Source organism: Parus major, chromosome 1 (assembly GCF_001522545.3).
Source record: "Parus major isolate Abel chromosome 1, Parus_major1.1, whole genome shotgun sequence".
Taxonomy (NCBI): Eukaryota; Metazoa; Chordata; class Aves; order Passeriformes; family Paridae; genus Parus; species Parus major.
In genome coordinates, this window is record NC_031768.1 from 15352290 (window position 1) to 15372600 (window position 20311).

A 20311-nucleotide genomic window follows, 5' to 3' on the forward strand; every position below is an offset into this window, starting at 1 on the left:
ATTAGTAATTGAACCTCCTCAGTACTCAAACCCCATTGTGGTTCTGGGGGCAACACATGGATTCTTTCAGTTCTTTCAGTCACTTACATCCAAGATTATTCTGACTAGGCTAGAAAGTGCAAATTTAAAGTATTTGTTGTGTTTATCCACAGGGTTTTATCTGCATGTTGGTAAAAGCCCATCCTGCTATGCTAGTAGCTGGAATACGTTTCTGTGAATGCTTTAACTATTTGGCTAATTGCCTTTGCATGTTTCTTGTAAATTTATTTATTTCTTATATTTATATTTTCAACTGTAAAAAAGTAATAAATTTGCAGCAAGTACAACACAAAATATATAAACTTTGTCTTTTAGATAAATGTGTCGCTAATATGGGGCTGAGTTACGCACCTTCAGCTACTCTGCGACATCTGCTCCGTGGTTTTATTCGATACAGTCTCAAAACGGTGGAGATTTTTAAGGATGGGGGAAACAAAGGCTTCCAACAAGTATTTGTCATTCTCAGCTTTATTTTACGAACTTGCGAAGGGGTTGTATAAAATGGATTTTTTACAAATGCAGCCGGGCTTTTGTCACGCCAGGCGGCCACTCCCCCGCTCGGTCCTTGTGCCCCGGCGTCCCCATGTCCCGCTCCGCCGTGAGGGCGGAGGCCGCTGCCCGCCGCGCCCCGCCCCGCTCCGCCGTGAGGGCGGGGAGAGCCCGCCGCCATCTCCGGGTACCGCCGTCCCGAGCGCGACTGGGCCGGGCAGCCGGGCCGGCCCTGGGGCCATGAGGAGCCGCAGCAACTCGGGGGTGCGCCTGGACGGCTACGCCCGCCTGGTCCAGCGGACCATCCTCTGCCACCAGGTGAGGAGCAGCCTCCGCCCCGGGGCGCCTGCTCGGGGCTGGGGGCGCCGGGCGCGGTGGGGCCGTGCCGGGGCCGTGCGGCGGCTGCCGGGGCCGGGGGCTGCAGCAGGGACACGAACATCCCTCCTCCGGCTGGCACACGGCCTCCTGTTCACATGTCCCGCCCCCGCCTGCGGAGCAGCACGGGGAATGCTGAGGCGGTGCGGATCCTTAGGGGTGCTTGCACCTTGGAAATCGTGTGGAAAACACAGCGAGTCTGAGCTTGTAAATAATAATAGTATCTTGTATACAGTGGCTATATGATACACACCCACCCGTTGTGCACACTATATAGATGTATATGTGTGTTTATATGTGTACACACACCCACACACGATAACAGCAGCATTACGCCCCGGTAACATAAGAGCTCCGAGCAGGACTTAGTGCCGCGCCTGTCAGCGCAGCGCGGTGCGGATCCCTGTGCTCCCCGCGGCCCGTGTGTGCGGCGGGGCACGTCCCAGAGCTTCCAGTCCATTCTCCCGCTGCCCGCACTGCTGAGGCTCTGGAGCGTCAGGCGGGGCTGCCTGCACAGCAGCGGAAGAACGAAAATAGCAGGGATAGTTGGGGGAGGGTGTTGCACACTCTGTGTTTTTTGGTCAGCACAGTGCTCTCTTGCTTCACCCAGGTGGGCACTGAGGACTCAGAAGGTGTTCAGCAGTGTCATGCTTTGGTTAAAGCAATCTACTATTGAGCAGCAGGGGGTTTTGCACAGATCGGTTACCAAATATGCTTTGTTGATGAGAGTTGTAAGAAACTGGCAAGCAGTGAAAGAAGAGGCTGGGACCCAAATGCAGACTTTTGGTCAGTAAGATTTTTGCTGCTGGCCATTATTTTGACCACAGGGTCCAAATACCTGAGAATTGATGTTTGTGTACTAATTATAGACTCAGTATAAAAAAATGCAAGAAATGGTATATGTGGTGTGAGAAGATAATTTTTGGCTCTTGCTGTGCTGGGGTGCAGGAGAAGCTTTTAGTTGTGTTCCCATCTCTCTCTTTTTTGCAATTTTTTTGCAAATTACCTTGGGCAAGTCACTTTGGCTTCCAGTGCCTGCCTTAATTTCCTTATTTATAAGATGAGGATGCTGATAACAGCTTCCATTAGGAGAGACATTGGACCTCTGAGATTCAGAACTCAAACATGCCCCATGAAGGCCTTGATGATATTAATATTTAACAATAGTAAAAAGGGTAAGTAAGTGGTAATACAGGGGTTCATACTGGGGACCCAGAATTTTGTAATTGCTGTTTAAAGCAATAGGATGAGTATTCATGGTTGTGTATTGCCTTTTCCACTAAAGGCTCAATGTCTGGGAGAATTCAGAGGTGGGGAAAGGAGGTAAGTAAGTTTTCTTCTTTGTGTGGAAAGGCTAGCAGCAAGGCAGAGAATCAGTGGTATCTCAAGAGGACCCAGAGAGATGCTCAAGGCACATTTATCGATTTTTAAAAAATATATTTATAGTATTTCTGTTTTTTTCACTGCAGTAGATTGAAAATTGTTGTGTTCATGTTACTTGGGCAAGTTAGGAAGGTTGTCTTTGGGCCACGTGCCCATGTCTTTCTTGGGATTAGAAAGTCTGTGGCTGGATGGACTTGGATGCTGCTGCTTCACTGCTGCTGGTGCCTTCTTAGTGCCTCTCAGGAAGGATCCAGGGAGGTGAGTTTTAGCCATGGGTGTGCCCAGGAGCAGCCTGGCAGAAGAACCAGGTGTTTAAAATGCTTCTGAGTTGTCGCTGCTCAGCAGGGGTTGATGTGTGACTGTGACCCTGCACCTCCCATGCACAGCTGCGGGAATGCAGCCTTGACACATCAGCTGCTGTGCTCTGACAGAGGGCAGTGACACGCTCAGCTCTGTGAGGTGCAGCAAGGGCAACACGGAGTGTGCACAGAACACTGGGCTTTGCTCAGGTGTTTAATACACCAGGAGCTAGGTTTCTCAGTAGCAGCAATCTTGTGCTCATCCCAATCACTCTAAATCAATGTGATTTTAGAGGCAATTTTTAATGCAGGATATCTGTGCTACCAGGGAGATGTGTTCAAAGGACAGGTTCAACTGCACCAGGGCTGACAGTTTTCTCTGTGTGGCACTTTGCAGGATCAGGTCTGTAGCAAACCTTTTCCTGTTCTGCAGATGTTGCATTGTCCTTGTCAGTCCCTGTAACATGCACTGTGATAGTTACCATTCTGTTAAAGGTTGTAAAAGGAGGATAAGACCAGAATACTGGCTCCTGCCTGTGGGGGGCCTGCCATCTGTTGCATATACCCCCAGGGACAGAGGGGTCAGAGGAATGCTTTAGTGCTGAAGCAGAGCAGACATTGAAAAGCACCACCAGAAGGATGTTCTCAGCTGCTTATTACACCTGTTGAATTGAATGACATAAGAAAAACATGTGAATCTTCAGATTCGAAAATAGTAAAACTTTAAAACTACGTACATTTTAAGTATTGCTGTAGTACTGTAAGTGAAAACCACATGGACCTGATAAGGAAAGTTCATACCTTTATTGGTAACCCAAACTGTGGTAAGGAATCACATTGGAAGGGACTCAAAAGAGTTGTCAAGTCCAACTCCTGGCCCTGCACAGGACCGTCCCCAAGACTCACTCACATCATGTTACATCTGGTTTCACAAGCAAATCTACAAGCCTTGCTAGAGTTTATCTCAGTTTTCAGATCAATGAGAACATCTGTTTATTTTGCACCTTTCAGCAAGATGCTAAATTACTTGCTTTGCTGCTCTTGTTAGATCCCCACTGGTTTTGTGTCTGTCCTGCTGAAATTCTTATTGATACCTGCTGCCCTGTAGGAACTGGTGTGTTTTGTGGTTTGGGTTCTTGGGGGGCTTTTTGTCTCCAGACTGAGGGATAGATTTAAAAATAGGTTTGGCATGATACAACAGTTTAAAGTCTTAGTCCAGCAATCAGCTTTCTGTTGCAGTGCTCTCAGCTGGCAGCTCATGGTGCTGATAAAATTCTTTGCTCTGTTGATCTTATGTGCAGTGTGATATGCAGGATGTGACCTGCATCACTGCATAGATGGAATGCTTGAAGTACTAGCTAAGCTAAAATCCCTTTGACATCAGTGGGATTAAGTGGGACTCAGTGTTTCTGTGGGTTCTTTAGGACCTTGTAAGCGCTGTAGTTTTCATATGGTGTCAGCTGGTAACAAAAGGAAGTAATTGTCGTTTTTAAGAAAAAACACTTCTAAAAAAGCCAAAACCAAACGACTTAAAATATTAATTAGTATATTACATTGTTCTGCTAACATTCTGAATGTGCATGAGGAAAGACATTAATGTACTGTCAGTCCATGAGAGCCAGCCCCAGTGTGTCCTAAAAGCTGGGACCAACTTGTAGAGGAATCAAAGGTGGTGAAATTGTGATAGCTGCCTGTGGGTGTGTTTAATACAACCTCTTGAGGTAGGCAAGTCCCTCCCTGAGAGCTTTTAAAGGGTTTTAATAGGCTTTTAAAGTCTTAGATGGGCCATTTCTCTAGGATTTCCATTTTGGTACGCAGAGGCAGTTTTATTTTTCAACTGGTAACTAGCACAGCATGGAGAGTAGGGAAAAGTAAACCAAAACGGTAATTTCTCAGACAGCAGAGTAAGCTCTATCAAGCCAGGGCTGCAGAGGAGTAGATGTTTGTTGTCCTGCATTGGAGGGAGGAAAAAGTAGTGTCCTCTACAAATGCTGGGAGTATGTGGTCTGCCTTTTGAGGCCCTGGTTTTGTCATGTGGGCACAGTGCTGAACTGGGACTTAGCGTTACTCCATGTTTGACTTTTCAAAATCAAAAAGAAGTTTTTCAAGTTGTTTGCATTCATATGTGCTACTTTCCCCATCAAACAGGTGAGCAGGCATGCATCAGCTGTCACTTGGTTTATGAAGACCTTGCTGAGGTGGGGTTGTTGCAGCAGAACTTCATTTTTACTCTGAGTGAGCCACTAAGCATTGCTGTATTAAATCATAACAGTAGGGCTGACTGTGCCAGATCATTTCCTGTCAGGCTGTCACCCCTGTGCTGCTCAGTGGTCACATGCAGAAACCAGGAAATTCTAACTGAAGCCCCATCCCCTCAAACCAACTTTTAAAATAATGAGTTGAGTGAACCAGTGTATGGGAGAAATGAAAAAATTGTGGATGTATGCTCCTAAATTTTACTTTTGTAAAAGTAGTCTTTACTTTTGTAATTTTTTGCCTCTTGTCTCACCAGCATCACCAACTGGTCTTCATTCACTGAAATTTTCTGTAAAGGCTTGATTTGATTGAAAGTTTTATTGACCCCTTGCCTCTTTGTCTCATTTTTTTGTTAGTCAGGAATGTACAGCCAAGAAAGACAATCTAAGAATAATTAAAGATAGTGAAGTGATGGGAATTAATGATGCAGTGAAAAATTTAATGGAGTATTTGGGATGCAAGAGACTACTCAGTGCTCTGCTTTTCAGACAGTGCTGCTTTTCAGCACCTTCAGAATCTTTTTTCTGTACATTTTCCAAAGAAGGATATAAAACATTAATTTAGCTGTCATAAAGGCAGCGGGCAGATAATAAAAATACTTTTTTAATCTCCTAGAAGATCACTAGTGTTTTTTTACTTTCTCAAGATTATGGCACAACCAGTTACATAGACCAGTTACACAGAGGAGCGTATATCCCACACTCAGTTTCTAGTTAACTCAGTACTTTCTTTTCCTTAAAATAAGTAAAATTTAAATTTCTGTTTCCTCGATGTATTCTGAATTTCACTCAGTGACTTAGCTAGTAATCCTGTGTGGATGAAGATGTCCAGCTGGATGCTGTAAACTTCACAACCGGAAGTGTTCAAATAACTTTTGTATTTTGCTTGTGTGAGTTTGGGAAGGACGGATGAGATCTCACTTCTGTTGTGAAGTCATGAGCAGCTGCAATGTGCACTTAGCATGAAATCATCTTTAGTTTGTTGCCCTTAAATAAAGAAAGAAGTGATCCTTCTTAGCAGGTGGGACTTGAGGTGGTAATGTTTGTTCTTTATTCCTTCTGCCGTGGTTAGAACCCAGTGACGGGGCTGCTTTCAGCCGGGGCGGACCATAAGGATGCCTGGGTACGGGACAACATCTACAGCATCCTGGCAGTGTGGGGGCTGGGAATGGCGTATCGGAAGAATGCAGACCGGGATGAGGATAAAGCCAAAGCCTACGAGCTCGAGCAGGTGCGTCAAAACTTGGCATAAACCAGTTCCACTGTTTGGGTTTTCTTACTGTAGTGTTTTTGGAGAGTGCATTCACACTGCTGCTGTGTCTAGGATCTGGAAGGGTGTTTCCAGCTTGGAGTATGTTCCAAAGACAGCAACATCCATGCAGTGTGTTGCATGCAGTATCCCTGGCAACCTTCTGGCAAGGAGGACTTGAAGAACTGGATGACAGAGTGGCTAACATCTGAATGTAGAAGTCAAACTTCCATCACTTGGCTGATTGTTGAAAATTAGGCTTCTGAGAGATTTTGTGCTGTGATTTACAAGCCTCTCTCTGATTAAACCTTGAGGTCCCTCATGAGGTGTGTTACGGAGCAGAAAATCAAGCCTAGGCTGCTTGGATTTTACAGCAATTTATCTGCTAGACCATTCTTCCCCATAAAGAGGAGCACGCCATTTAAAGTAGAAGTCTTTGGAATGTGCACGGAGGTTGTACGTGGTGTGTAGGCATGTTTGGTTATAGCAGAGAAGGTAACAATCTCCAGACTGAGAAGATCTGTGCTGGAGAATTGGAAGGGGACATAACTCACACAGTTAAATACCAAAATCTGCAGCTGGGAATATGAGTATCAGAAGTGAGAGCATAGACAGAGGTGGGTTAAATGGGAAGTGAGGGACTGTTGGTGTACTGCTTTTGATTTGGAGTCGCTGGGTTAATTTTTTGCTGGTATGTCCTGCTTGAACCAGGGAGGTCCATGGTGACAGAATAACCTTGACTCAGTTTGCATGATAATGTCTTGAGGCTGTATTTTTGGGGTGAAAAGGTGGGGTTGATTATTTAATGCACAATCTTGCACTTCTCTACATTCACATTTACAGCCCTTTCTCTACTAGTCACTTGATTTTTGTTATACTGTATAAAGAATGGAAGAAGTTCTACAGGTTTTGCAGTCATGTCTGTGTTGAAATCACCTACCAATGTTCCCTACATCTGTCACTCAAAAAGTTATTATTAGTATTAATATTCTTACAAGACATGGCATTCTTCTAACTTCCTTTAGCTGGACAGAAGGACCACGGAGAGTTGTTCCACAGTTCAGAGAGGAGAACCTTTGGGAAAAGACTTCTAGATAGGGATGAAGGAATAAAATCTAATCAGTGTATTAAAAACAAACAAACAAACAAAAACCCCAAAAAACCAAAAAACAACAAAAAAACCCCAAAAAAGCATTCAAAACATTTTGGGCAAATGCACATTCTTTTTTACCTTTGGCAGGACATTAGTAGAGGGTGTGAATGAACACTTTTGAATGTTTTTTGTAAGAGCTGATGAGGCTGAAAGTGTTTCTGGTCTGTTTTGTTTCTGCAGAATGTTGTGAAGCTGATGCGGGGACTCTTGCAGTGCATGATGAGGCAGGTAATGCCACAGAATTGAGTTGAATTAGTAGATATTGTATTTACAAAGCGTTTCATTGAAGTAGTTCTTGTGTCTTCTGGGGAGTGACTTATTTTGTGTGTGTGCAGAGGATGGTGTGGGGAGTCTTAAGACTCGAGCAAAACACAGACCTTGCTTCCACTTCCTGTCCAAGTAATGTTTTGAGATTGTGCTTGTAGCAAATCAGAGTTTTGCCTTTGCAAACTGATTTTCCCCAAGATGCATGCCTGTAGTTTAGATCTGAACTCAACAAGGTAATTTAAGAGATGTGGATTTAACTGGAGTCTAAAAGTAAAGTCAGAGTTTTGTTTAAGCCCTCTGATCAATCAAAACTGAGTAACAGGATTAAGACCTCAAGATTCTCCTCACCTAAGTAAAGTTGTTAATTTTGAAATAATTTGGAGAATTTCTTCTGAAATGTTTCAGATTTGAGATTTGTGATGTTTTTAGGTAGATAAGGTAGAGAAGTTCAAACGCACTCAGAGTACCAAAGACTGCCTCCATGCCAAGTATAACTCTGCGACTTGTGCCACGGTGGTTGGGGATGACCAGTGGGGGCATCTACAAGTGGATGCAACTTCCCTGTACTTGCTCTTCTTGGCACAGATGACTGCATCAGGTAAGCAGAAGATATTTTTGCCTTTTGCTGCAGCCTTTTCTATTCCAGCTTTTATTTATAAAAGGAAAAAAAAAAAGGTAGTAACCAGCTTCAAAGATCTTTACATAATTATTACTCAGAAGCAAGTCATGTTTCTCTGGAAAAGAGATATGCCTTACTTGGAATTTCATGTTTATAGTAATTGTCAGTGTCTATGCCCTTAGTCAAGGCATCAAATACATGAGATATTTGCAATCATGTCAGAGAAGTCTCATGTTTAAAGACTTCGTAGGGGACATTTCTTCACAGAGTAGCAACATCAAGTCAGGTGCACTTTTGCCATCAGTGTTTCTTCTCTTACTGGTGCTGTTTTATCTTGTCTTCTTAATTCTACTCCTCCTGTGAGGATGAAGATTTTTTTCCTTAGATGTTTTTCTGTCCTTGAAGCTCCTTGCAATTGATTCTGGCAGAGCAGGCACCTCATCATCTTGAAGGTTCCTAGGAAGAGCACTAAGCAGGCAGAGGGCTGGGGAGCTGTAGGAATTGGTATGCACTGTCCTGGAGAGCCAGGGCTGGCTCAGGTGCCTCTGCTTTATACCCATGGTCTGAGTGTCACTCTCACAGAGGTGGTTTTTGGTTGGTTTTTGAAGCAGTCTGTATTTGTGGGGCTTGAAGTATTTCGTCAGTAGCAAGTGTTGAGGCTTGCTGCCTGATCTTTGGAAACCATGAGTTTTTCCTTTGATTTCAGGGGGGAGGGGTTGGTGGCAAATAAACAAAAGCATGAAGAGTAGCTGATACAGTTCTGATACAAGATAATTATTCTCTTGTTTTGATCAGGGCTACGTATTATCTTCACCCTTGATGAAGTTACCTTTATCCAGAATCTTGTTTTTTACATAGAAGCTGCCTACAAAGTTGCTGTAAGTAGTTATTTATATGTAAATCATCTGAACACTGCTCAAGTGTGGGTGGAAAATTATTTATTGCTGGAGAAGTAAAATAGGGACTTGCTTTTAACATGGGAAGATATCAGAACCTGTCAGTACTTTACACTGTGAGCAGCATCTTTGGAGATGTTGGGAGAGCTGTAGAGGATTTACTGCTTGCGTGGGTGAGGTATACTTGGTCTATCATAATAATGGGGGGTTTTAATGATAATTAATGATGTGTCCTGATGTCTAATTGTAAGTCTTATGGGCCTTTCTAGAAAGGGCTGGTTGTTAGCAAACTAAATTGAAGGAACACGGGGAGGAAAATGCACAGGAGGAGGGTTAAAGGGCATTGTGTGTTCTATGAAGGCAGTGATTCATGACTGAATATGTGATCCTGCTGGGGTGTATTTTTACGTGCTACTTTTCAAACTTGAGAAGGGTCTCTTTTGAGACTTGGAGCACCTTTCCTTCTTTTTTTTTTTTTTTTTTTTTTGGCAAATAATAAACTAATTTCATGTAAGGTTGGAGATCTGTTGTGGGAGAGAGGGCAGAAAAGTGCTTTTGTATATAATCATGCTATTTTTTTCTTGATGATGTTGTTGCAGGATTATGGAATTTGGGAGCGTGGTGATAAGACAAACCAAGGAATCCCTGAACTGAATGCAAGCTCCGTAGGGATGGCCAAAGTGAGAATGTCTTCCTGACACTTCCTTCACAGCTGCAGTGTTATGCTCAAGGGCTCTGACAAACCTAACGGCTTCCTTTGCATGGTCTTCTTGACCACTGCAATAGGTAGCTGATTGTATAAGAATTTTTGTTTAGGTGTGAGTATTTTTTAGTGTAGAATCCTTGAGATAACAGCTCTCATTGAAGGACCTCAGCACAGTTGTTCCAGGGATTGCAAGAATGGTACCAGATTAATTGAACCACAAATCTGACAGGTTCAGTGAGATGCAGTCTTATAAAGTGGCCTCTGATTTTCTTTCCCTCTTCCTTAATTCTTCAGCCTCAGTGTCATATGTGATGTTGTCATGGTAAGATTAAGTCACATATAAATTCTAAAAAACCAGCAGAATATCAGTTTAAGAAATTTTCTACAAGTATTTAGAGAGAAAAATAAATGAAGATATACTTGAAAGAAAGTAGACGTTTCTGGTTCCCTCATAGCACAAGATCACAGAGATACAAAATGAAGTTCAGAAGGCCATAAATGTAAATGTGCAAATGACAACTACCTTGTTACATGGTGTCTGAAGGATAGACAGAAGACAAATATCATTAAGGTCAAAGGTGTATTTACCTTCCAGCAGGATTTGTTAGATTTTGTGTGCACTGCAAGAGGGAGAGACTGCTGGTCTTAGCCCCACACTGATATAGGAGGCTGTTTTGGAATACAGGACAGGACAAGCATTTTTACTAAGTACATCAATATTTAGATGAAGTCTCAGCGGAAACCTAGGTCCCAATTTTTTAGCATTAAATTTGCTTTAAACTGTAGAAAGTAGCACCAGTACTCTGTCCTCTACCCTACTAGTTGAAAACCAGAAATAGTTATTTTTTCTAAAATATTGCCAAGCTTCCCTTTAAAGATGAAAAAAAATGTCAGTGGGGCAAACTGCTGTCTTAAGTAATTTCTTTCAGAGGTTAAGCACAGGTGCTGGGGTGTATGCTTGGTTTAAAAAATATTTATTGGTTTTGGGTTGTGTTTTGGTTTTCTTTAAAGGCTGCTTTGGAAGCAATTGATGAACTAGATCTTTTTGGAGCTCATGGAGGACACAAATCAGTGATTCATGTTCTTCCTGATGAAGTGGAACACTGTCAGGTAAAAATTAGCCTGCTTTTTGCTTTACTAGGGGAAAACCTAACACCCTCTCCCCTTTGTTTATAAATGAAATGTTGATTAACTAAGCCAAGATTGTAACATAATAAGGATGGCTTTGGGCTATGCTGCTCACCCTGTTTCTAGTAGATCAGGTGAAACTGAATAGTGTGAAGCATTCTCATTCTAACTCAGTTAAAAATAGCTGCACAGACTTCTCTGTCAGTTTGCAAATAGTGTAGTCTCATTTGCACTTGACATCGTTTTTTTAAGTAGGCAAATTGTTTTACATCCCTCTCTTCTGTTCTTGTCTTGTTTTTCTCAGTCTATTCTGTACTCCATGTTGCCAAGGGCATCCACATCAAAGGAGATAGATGCTGGCCTTCTGTCTATTATTTCTTACCCAGCTTTTGCAGTGGAGGATGTAAACCTTGTTAATGTAACCAAGAGTGAGATCATATCCAAATTGCAGGTAAGGATTTACTTTATTTTTGTTTTCCAAAGAGAACAGCAGAACCTCTTTCTAAACCAAAAATCCTGATTAAATGAGGGTTGCCAGACTTCATCTGTGCATGAAGAGAGAGAGGAAGATCCCTAAGTGACCCATAATACTCAGCACGTATCTTTATGCTGGTATTAGTCTGTGGGGAAGAAGCGTATGGGAAATGTTGTCTGTCTTTACAGGGCCGCTATGGCTGCTGTCGCTTTCTCCGGGATGGCTACAAGACACCCAGAGAGGTACTTCTGATATATATTTATGATGAATATTTTCTCTAAGCACATGGGAAGAATTTTATTTCTTCTTTGTAGACATATCTGTTTTATTTACATGAAGGGGGGAAGTTCTCCATCACTGCTAAAACATCTTAGAGGATTTGGGGGTAATCCAGGTATCCACCCTGGAAAGGACACATATTTGAGGGAGGCTAAGGGTTTAAAAAACAGTTATTAAGGACAGAACTTAATTAAAGCATCATAAAGACCCCAGGACAATAATTCTGTAAGAATTAACCCTTAGATATGCTTATGGTGTCTAAGATGAAGTGGTATCTCTGAAACATCCCAAAATATCTTTGAACTGAGATAGGGCCAAAATAATTTGGGAGACACTTAGATCCTGAGACTAGGAAGGATTGATTTGTCTAGAGAACCATTAAATGAGTTTGAGAGTGGATGTGACAAAGAAGTCAAGAGACTGCATGGAAACTATTTCTGGTGGGTTTATTGATTTCTATGTTTTAATTTGTATAAAATAGGCTACCATTATGATTGGAATATATGTACCTAATTTAGCACTGTGACTCAATGAATGTGGTTGAATTTTTTAGGATCCAAGCAGGCTGCACTATGATCCTGCTGAGCTCAAGCTCTTTGAGAATATTGAATGTGAGTGGCCAGTATTCTGGACATACTTCCTAATTGATGGAATATTTAATGAGGACAAAATCCAGGTGAGGAAAGAAGAAACTGCTTTCAAATTGCAAAACCATTTGCCCACAGTGTTTTGTAACTTTGTTCTGTGTTTGTTTTGGGCATTATTTGGATACCCCATTAACAGAGTGGAATAGTCTTCAGCCAGTTTCACCTTCCTGGGGAGTTCATGACATGATGGAAGCAGCAGGGTTGTGCACACTGGGGCCTCATTGCCCTCACCCTACCAGGTTGAGTGGATCTATTAGCTGGGGTGGTAAAACTTGGCTGAACAGGCTTTATTTGCCTGATTTTGTCTTATCACCAACCTTGATGCCCCTTTCACAATTACTTCAGGATGACACAAGCTTCATTTTCCCCAGCCTTTCTGGCTTGGCTGCTGAGAAGAAGATTTGTAGCACTTTCAGTCTTTTTGCACATTCAGAGAGATTTGGGATTGGCTTATGTGGGGCAATTTCATTTTCACTAATTCCTTAAGTCACTTCATGCCATTACTGTGCTGGAGACGTCCAGTTGTCGGGGGCCTAAATTGATTGCAGCCCTCCAAAGGTTATGGTGGGACCAGGGGAGTGTTGGTGAGCTAAAGTGCAGCAAGTAACCAGGAGTAAATGCATTCATACCAGAACTTCTGAAGATTGGTAGCTTGAAAGAAATAAAAAAAATATGTGATTTAAAATTGCCTAGTATGCAGGGGGATAGGAGATCACTAAACTCCTTAAAAAATTGAAATGTCATCACAAACAATTCAGAGAATTTCAGACCAAAGAGCCCTCTTTCTCTGTCAGATGTTGCAAATCAAGTGAAATTCCTCCTGACAGTAGACACATAAACTGTTTCCCTGAACACAGTAAAAGTAGTCTGGTGAGAGACAAATGGCATTATTTGATGAGGGGGAAAATCAGAAAGTTTACTGAAACTTCAGTCCTGGCAATAAAATACCACTTCCTGAAGCAGTCTCTAGACCTTAGTTGGATTATCTGGGACAGTATGTACCTGGTTGTTATTTTTAGTGTGCAGATGGACTGTTCTAGGGCATGGTCAGGGCAATTGCTCCCAGTTTCCACTGTTTAAACATAGCTGAATGAGTCACTGAGACATTCAGGTGAATGTCTAGTCCCTAATTACTGCTGCAAACAAATGGTTTTGCTAGAAAAATAAGCACCCCGAGGACTCAAAAAAAGTAGAGTGGACAGGATACTGAAAATATCAGTGTATGTGAACCTGTGGGTACCTTACTTTGAGTGATCCACTGTACTCAGGAGCAGCAGAAAAAAGATTTCTGAGGCAGGTGCTGGAAGTGCTTGAAAAGTTTCTGAGTGAAAACTTGGAGTGGATAGTTAATAAATGTAACAAACTAAGGAATCTGGTAAAAAGAACATGTATTACATGTTCTTATCAGTCTGCTATTCCTATTCGTAATACGTTGTCCAGTATCACAAGGAAAGAGGATTTGCTGTCCAGTGAACATAGATATTTTTAAACATTTAAAACTATTTAACCTTTCCTTGTGATAAAATTTTAGTCAAATCGGTTACGAGAGATTTCTGATTTCTCAATCCTGCAAAGCAGAATTCTGTAAGCCACAGACAAATGTTCATGGCATATAGCTAATAATTTATACCTTACACTCTGACAGATACTGGTAGTCTGATGTCTGTGTAGCTGCACTGTCATCCGTTGAAAATTGCGTGTAGGACCTGTTCCAGTGACTTTTCAATAGGAAAATATATTGGAAGTTTTGTATTGCAGCAATGCGTTACAGATTGAAAACAAGTGTTCATGTTTCTGATAACACTGAGATGCTGGAACAGTCTCTGATAATTTGAATCCTGTTCTTCCATCAGCAAGTCATGATTTCTTCATCCCTTTTTTGTTTTTTATATATGTGAATTTTTACTAAGAAAGTACCATTCAAAAGTACTTTGTTTCAGTTTTGCTGACTGCAATGTGAATTCTCAGTCTCTTTTAAAAATAATTCCAGGTACAAGAGTATAGAGAGGCTCTGGAAGGAATACTTATTAGAGAGAAGAATGGATTAGTACTAATGCCTGAACTGTATGCAGTCCCTCCAGAAAAGGTATTGTGAAAATGCAGCATCCACTTCAATATGCAAAGTAGAGAGAGCAGGAGGAATGTATTACGGTTTTTCTGTGTCTGATGAATCTAAATCAACAATAAAAAAGACTATTACACATTATCTTAAAGAGTCCTCTCACAGCTCCTGCTGAAAAATGGTAAACTTTAGGCTTCCAAATGATCACATTTTTTACTTGTAAATTTGAGTGTCTGGAAATACTACAGCAGGACTAAAATTTTGCATCTTTAGAGCAAGACACGTATTCAAGAAGTGTTGATAGTGAAACTCAAAGAAGAAATAAAGCATAGACTGTCCTGCCTGTCTAATCCATTGATTGACTGTGCTGCCCTTTTCCAGAGCATGTATGGGAGACAGGTTTCAAATGGTTAGGGTTTGGGCTGGGATTTTTGTTTGGTTTTTTTTGGGTATTTTCCCCCACCTTTGCTGTTACTGTTTATCTCATTCTCCCATTGTGACAGAGAAATCCAGACGAGCTTATGTGCTCTTCCATGCTTTTTGCCTTTGTATCCCTCCCTGCCAACTTCTTCTCCCGCTCCAGACTTCTCAGCCCTCACTCACTAAGGGTGTGGAGCCTCCTGGGTTGGTCTGAGTTGCTCAGCCGACAGCTGATGCCTTGCTCGCAGATCTGAGGTGGAAACTGAATTGCCTTCCTAGTGGGAACAAGCGTGTAAGAGTCCAGAGCCTTCTTGTGAATTTTGATATGATGATAATGATCTGAAAAACATGCCACATAAACAGGGTAGATTTTGTCTGTCTATAAAAGAAATATGAAATGGCTGCCTCAAGATGTAATCTGAGAGGGTTTTTGCCCTGCCCTCAATAGATCTGTACACTGTAAAACTAAGGCAGTTTTTCTAAATTAGTAAGTCTACTTTTAATTTTTCTATTGACCATCCTTGCTAACAGAGGAAAGGTGGAATAATCTTAATATTGGAAAGCACCTTTGCTTCAGAAATCTGGGTAGACATCAGTGAAGTTAAAAGTGTCATCTTGGAAGGGGTTGGAAAGCAGATACCCAGTTACCTTTGAGCAGCCCAGAGGGAAGGCAGCAAAGGCATGGTGAGAAGAAAGTGGAAGAGCTAATACCTAAGCTGTAATTGCATGTGGAGTCCCCATTCATCCTCCAGCTTTGAAGGGTGGGAAGAGGTACAAAAAGGAAGTATAGTCCTTGTCCCAGAAAATGTGGAGCCTTGAAAGTGAAACCATGGCATCTCTACATCCGTAGTAAGGGCAGGCTTGAAAGGGTTGATGTCTGCAAATACTTACATGTTATTGATTGCTCCTCACAACTTTAGGATAATTTTCTTTGCTTATGTATTTGTTTTCAGGTGGATGAGGAGTATGAAAATCCTCACTCGGTGGATCGTGTCCCAGTGGGAAAGCTGCCGCATCTTTGGGGCCAATCGTTGTATGTCCTGAGCTGCCTGTTAGCAGAGGTAATTATTTCTTGCATAGTAGATAAACTTGTATTTCATTTTGTTTGAGATGGCTTGGACTTTAAGTACAGTTTGGTTGACAGGTAAAGGACTGTGTGTTTTCTAGTAGGAACATGAAAGGCTGACTCTGAGCTTTCAGGACCTTTTTTTTTTTTTTTTTTCTAATATAGCTGTGCAATTGTCTGTTTCTAATGAAGCTCAGTAAGTTGTCACATGGTCTGGGTATATGGTTAGAATAGAAGAGTATACTCAGGCTGACTTGGCTGTTCCAGAGCCAGGATTTTGGGCCATTTCAGCTTTACTAGGCTATTCCTTGCTCTATGGCATGATGTATCTATTAGTCAGACACATTAAAGTCAGACTAGTTAAAAAAAGCACAAATATCTCTATGGAGCTGCCAAAAAAAATCACTTTTCTGGTTAAATTATGTCAGTGCTGTAACTCTGAAACAGGAATTATGAATGCAGATCCTGTCAGTCAGAACCATTTTCTTGTTGTTCCAGAAAATATTGCAGCCATTGTTTTTATTGAATGTACTACTTAATGGACAGGGTAGATAAACCAGGCTTTAAGTCCTGCTGGTTTTTTTTATTTTGAAAAAAATATGAAAATTGGTTAGGATTTATTCTATATGTCAGAAGCCTTTTACTTGAATTCTGGTTTTTCCCTTAGTTTTTTCTTTCTTTTGCATTTGTTTTAGGGATTTCTTGCCGCGGGTGAAATCGATCCCTTAAACAGGAGATTTTCCACTGGTTTTAAACCTGATGTTGTGGTACAAGGTGAGGGAATTTTGTGAACATTCTGTGTGAATTGAATCATGTGATGGCCAAGTCCCTGTGTACAGGAGAGATTAAAGATGTATTTAAAAATAATGTGAATTTTTTTTTGCATGGGGCATAGATGTTTTGATGACACTATGAGAAGAAGGAGTTTGTTTGCCTAGCTGCCTTTTACCGGGAGAGAAGATCAGGTTTAAGGCACTTTTTTAAAAAACAGTATTCGTTAGAATTTTAAGACGTGTCTGGCATTGGAGAGTGGCAAACTTAATCTTGTAGTGAAAAGGAAGGTCTTGGCAGCTTCTAGAAAGAAGAAGAAGGACTGGCAGGAGGTGTATCAGGTTAATCAGTTCCATGTAGCCCCTTTTCAGAAGAACCAGAGAGCACTGAGTGTGGAGGATCCCTCTACACAGAGGTGAGGCAGCAGGAGTTACCAGCTGCTGCAGGGAGTGGCCTCTTTAGTTTGCGCAAGAACAGCCAAAACCAGAAATCAAGTAGAGAGCAAACACCAGATCAGGTCTTAAAGATCCATGGCCTGAACCGCTCTGAAAGAGCAACCAGCTCATTTATCAGGATCAGCCTTTGTCAAGGGTACTGTGACCTGGGCTGGTGCTTGTTTACCCCCTGTTGATGCCTCATGGGAGTAGCATTTCGTTATTTTGAAGTGCTTCCTTTCCAACAGAAATAGAAGTGCTTATTTTTAGCATTCTTTGGCAAGCATTCACAATACAAAGAAAAGTACTGCATTAGTCCAAATCAGTAAGCCCCTTACCATGAGCAAAACTTCACGTGTGACAAGAGATGAGTTCTGGGCCTGGATTGTAAATTCGTCTCATTAGGGATTACTTTTCTCCCTACCGCTGCCATTTTGTGTCCTCTGAAACATTTATTGCTATACAAGTGACAGCACCGGTTCCCCAGTGACTTGGCTGCATTGTTATAGTGTTCTGTGATAAAATAACAAAGATTTTTCATGTCCCTTTCCCCTTTCTAGGGGGAAAGCCTTAAAAGAGACTCTCTGCTAAAAGAGACTGTGTGATCCAAACTAGTGATACTTAAAGAAATCAGAAGCAACTGATTTAAGTCTCCAAGAACCTGTTTTAACCTCAGCAGCTCTGACCCTGCTTTGAGCAGGAGGTTTGAATAGAGACCTTAGGGGACTCTTTTGACCCTTCTGACCACCTGTCCAAAGTGGACAGGAATGGCAAGAAATACTGAGGAATAGAGGATTAAAATCAGTCAGGAGCCCTATTGCAATCCCTTTTGATTTCATGAATCCATAAATTAAGAAAAAAGTGAGGCCTTTGTGACTCTTTAGTTAGCTAAATGCATTTGTTGAGAGGTACAGTCAGTTAAAAAGAGCAGAACATTGATATTTACTTGTGTTTCTCTTTTCTGTTACACAGTAACTGTTTTGGCAGAATCTAACCAAATTAAGAATCTCTTGCAAGACCGTGGAATCGATGTTCAGAGCATTGCTGATATCCATCCTCTCAGAGTGCAGCCCGCTCGCATCCTCAGCAACCTCTACACCATGCTGGGTAAGTATTACAACACAGAAGCCTCTTAGTGCCAGGCAAGGTACTTTTTAAACTTAACCAGCTTTGAATTTCTGTCTTAAATACAGGACTCAAACAGGGGAAAAAAATAACCTCATTAGAAATGGTGGCAAAAATACAAGTTTCCCTGTGCCCTTGGAGTTAGACAAAAATGGACTCTTCTTTTGTCCTCCAGAAACTATTTCCACAAAGAAACTGGCTTTTGAAAAAATACCTGGAAAAACACAGAAGAAAAAAAATTAAATCTTTTTCCTGTGAGAACTTGTTTGAGTCTGGAAACTGGGCAGTATGATTTTTGTCTTCCCAGCAGGCAATCTGGGAAGTTTTCTGCTCCAAATCAGGGAAGCTGTGCTGCTATCAGAGCATCTTTGGGCTGTCAGGTTCTTGCTCAAGTTTCTCCCAGCCCGGAGCTGAGCTAAGCTGCTGAAGCTCTCTGTCTCTGTTGGAAACCCAGAAGCTTTCAGGGCTTTTCTAAGCACAGAACTTTAAATACATTCCAGTTCCTCACCAGTGGCTCTCAAGTCCTGTTTTCCTCAGAGCTGGAATTGACTTAAATAAGTGCCCCAAAGCTCTGACTGGTTCTAGTTGTTAAGTCTTTTCATAACTGGTTCTTAATAGTCCTTGCTGGATTTGGTTCTTGGTGGAAAGTTTGTTACATGTATAATTTAACTTAGTTTTACTTCTTCAGGCATTCCAGCAACTCATGACTCAGAATTGTGAATACTGCTATAAAGTAAAATTGAGGTGGGGTGACTCAGCACTGGTAGATTCCTTTGCTGTGTGGACAAGGGGAGCTGTATCCTGCTTCTCTGTCAGTCTGGAGCATGTTCCCATGGCACTTTGGTTACAGATAATGCTCAGGCTGCTCAAGGGTTGAATATTTTTTTGTTGTGGTGGTTTTTGTTTGTAAAGTTTGGGTTTTTTTGTTTTAACAGAGAGGTTTTTTTGGAATCATTCAAAGTAATGGGGCCTTCAGATAAATTTGAGAAAGAATGCCCTTTACACTGAGAAATTATATATGTTGCTTCTGTGAAATAATCTGTCTCTTCACCTCAAAGTTCTTTAAAAAATTGAGACATTTGTGGGCTTTCCTGAGGCTTACATTTATTTTATTATAATTCATAATAGCTTTCTTTCTCTAGTGGGGGGGTGTGAGTAGGATGATTTGATACTTTGTTTTTAACAATGACTTCTTTGGGAATGTTTACAATAGTATTTTTTCAGGCACATGGTTGTCTGGTTCCTGTTCCCTGTCAGAAAGATTCAAGTCAGCTCTTGGCTGCTAGTGCAAAGGTTGTAGTGTGGATAATTTGCTAATAAGCTCTACTGAGAAAACTGAAACTTATTAAAGCCTGATGAAAATCTGTCGTTGTATTTGGATGTACTCTGTCTGTTGATTTAGCCTGCAGGCATGAGCTTTTAAGGTCCTGTATTTGAAAACACTAGGATTTCTGGGTTATGTTGATGGCCTTGTTTTTGTAATATCTCCTGGCCTTGGGTACTGAGCAATTATGGTAATTAAAAGACCACATCCATGGTGAGTGAAGCCAAAATTTTAATTTTTAATCAGGCCTTTGAAGGACTCTGGCTGTTTGCTACAAAATCAGTTTGTAGCCTCACATTCTGTTACTGGTTTTCTGCCTTACTTGTATTAGTGGAGTAAATTTTCCTGTCTAAATTGGTTAGTTTGAAAAACAACACAGAAAATGTTAGCTGAGTTTTTTTATTTCTCTTTCCTTTCCAGGCCGGAACAAGAACATGAAATTAAGTGGCCGACCACATCGACACATTGGAGTGTTGGGCACCTCCAAGCTCTACGTGATAAGAAATCAAATATTTGCTTTTACCCCTCAGGTAAGCATGTAAAATTGGCAGGAAAATCACTCCTTTCTTAATGGTGAATCATTAGTGAAGCACTTTGCTTTTCCCTGCTGTCATTGTACCTTAGGTAGAACAGGGCTGATGCAGCAGATGTGCTTTACTTTGTAGGGTTTTTAAGAGCGTGGGGTGATCACCATGGTAGAAGTGCTGATAAATCTCTTTTCCATATACAGAGTCTGGTTTCTGTGGCTTCTGGCTTAGAACACAATGAATCAATAGTACAAAGTTGTTACTGATCTCTGCCCACACCAACATTCTAATTAATGAAATAGTTTCTGCAGAAATAGATCACT

At 41.5% G+C, this 20311-nt stretch overlaps 1 protein-coding gene across 1 annotated transcript in view; it reads left to right on the top strand.

Moving 5' to 3' along the window:
- Positions 1-698: 698 nt before the first annotated feature.
- Positions 699-20311, top strand: part of PHKA2 (phosphorylase kinase regulatory subunit alpha 2) — a 44889-nt gene continuing 25276 nt past the window's right edge. Inside the window, exons 1-15 of the mRNA XM_015636262.2 lie at positions 699-846; positions 5913-6071; positions 7423-7470; positions 7939-8107; positions 8924-9006; positions 9624-9704; positions 10742-10840; positions 11163-11309; positions 11522-11575; positions 12166-12288; positions 14250-14345; positions 15695-15802; positions 16503-16581; positions 17985-18119; positions 19882-19991. Coding sequence (XP_015491748.1) covers positions 769-846; positions 5913-6071; positions 7423-7470; positions 7939-8107; positions 8924-9006; positions 9624-9704; positions 10742-10840; positions 11163-11309; positions 11522-11575; positions 12166-12288; positions 14250-14345; positions 15695-15802; positions 16503-16581; positions 17985-18119; positions 19882-19991 — 1569 coding nt within the window. The 5' untranslated portion in view covers positions 699-768. The remainder of the gene's footprint in view (positions 847-5912; positions 6072-7422; positions 7471-7938; positions 8108-8923; positions 9007-9623; positions 9705-10741; positions 10841-11162; positions 11310-11521; positions 11576-12165; positions 12289-14249; positions 14346-15694; positions 15803-16502; positions 16582-17984; positions 18120-19881; positions 19992-20311) is intronic.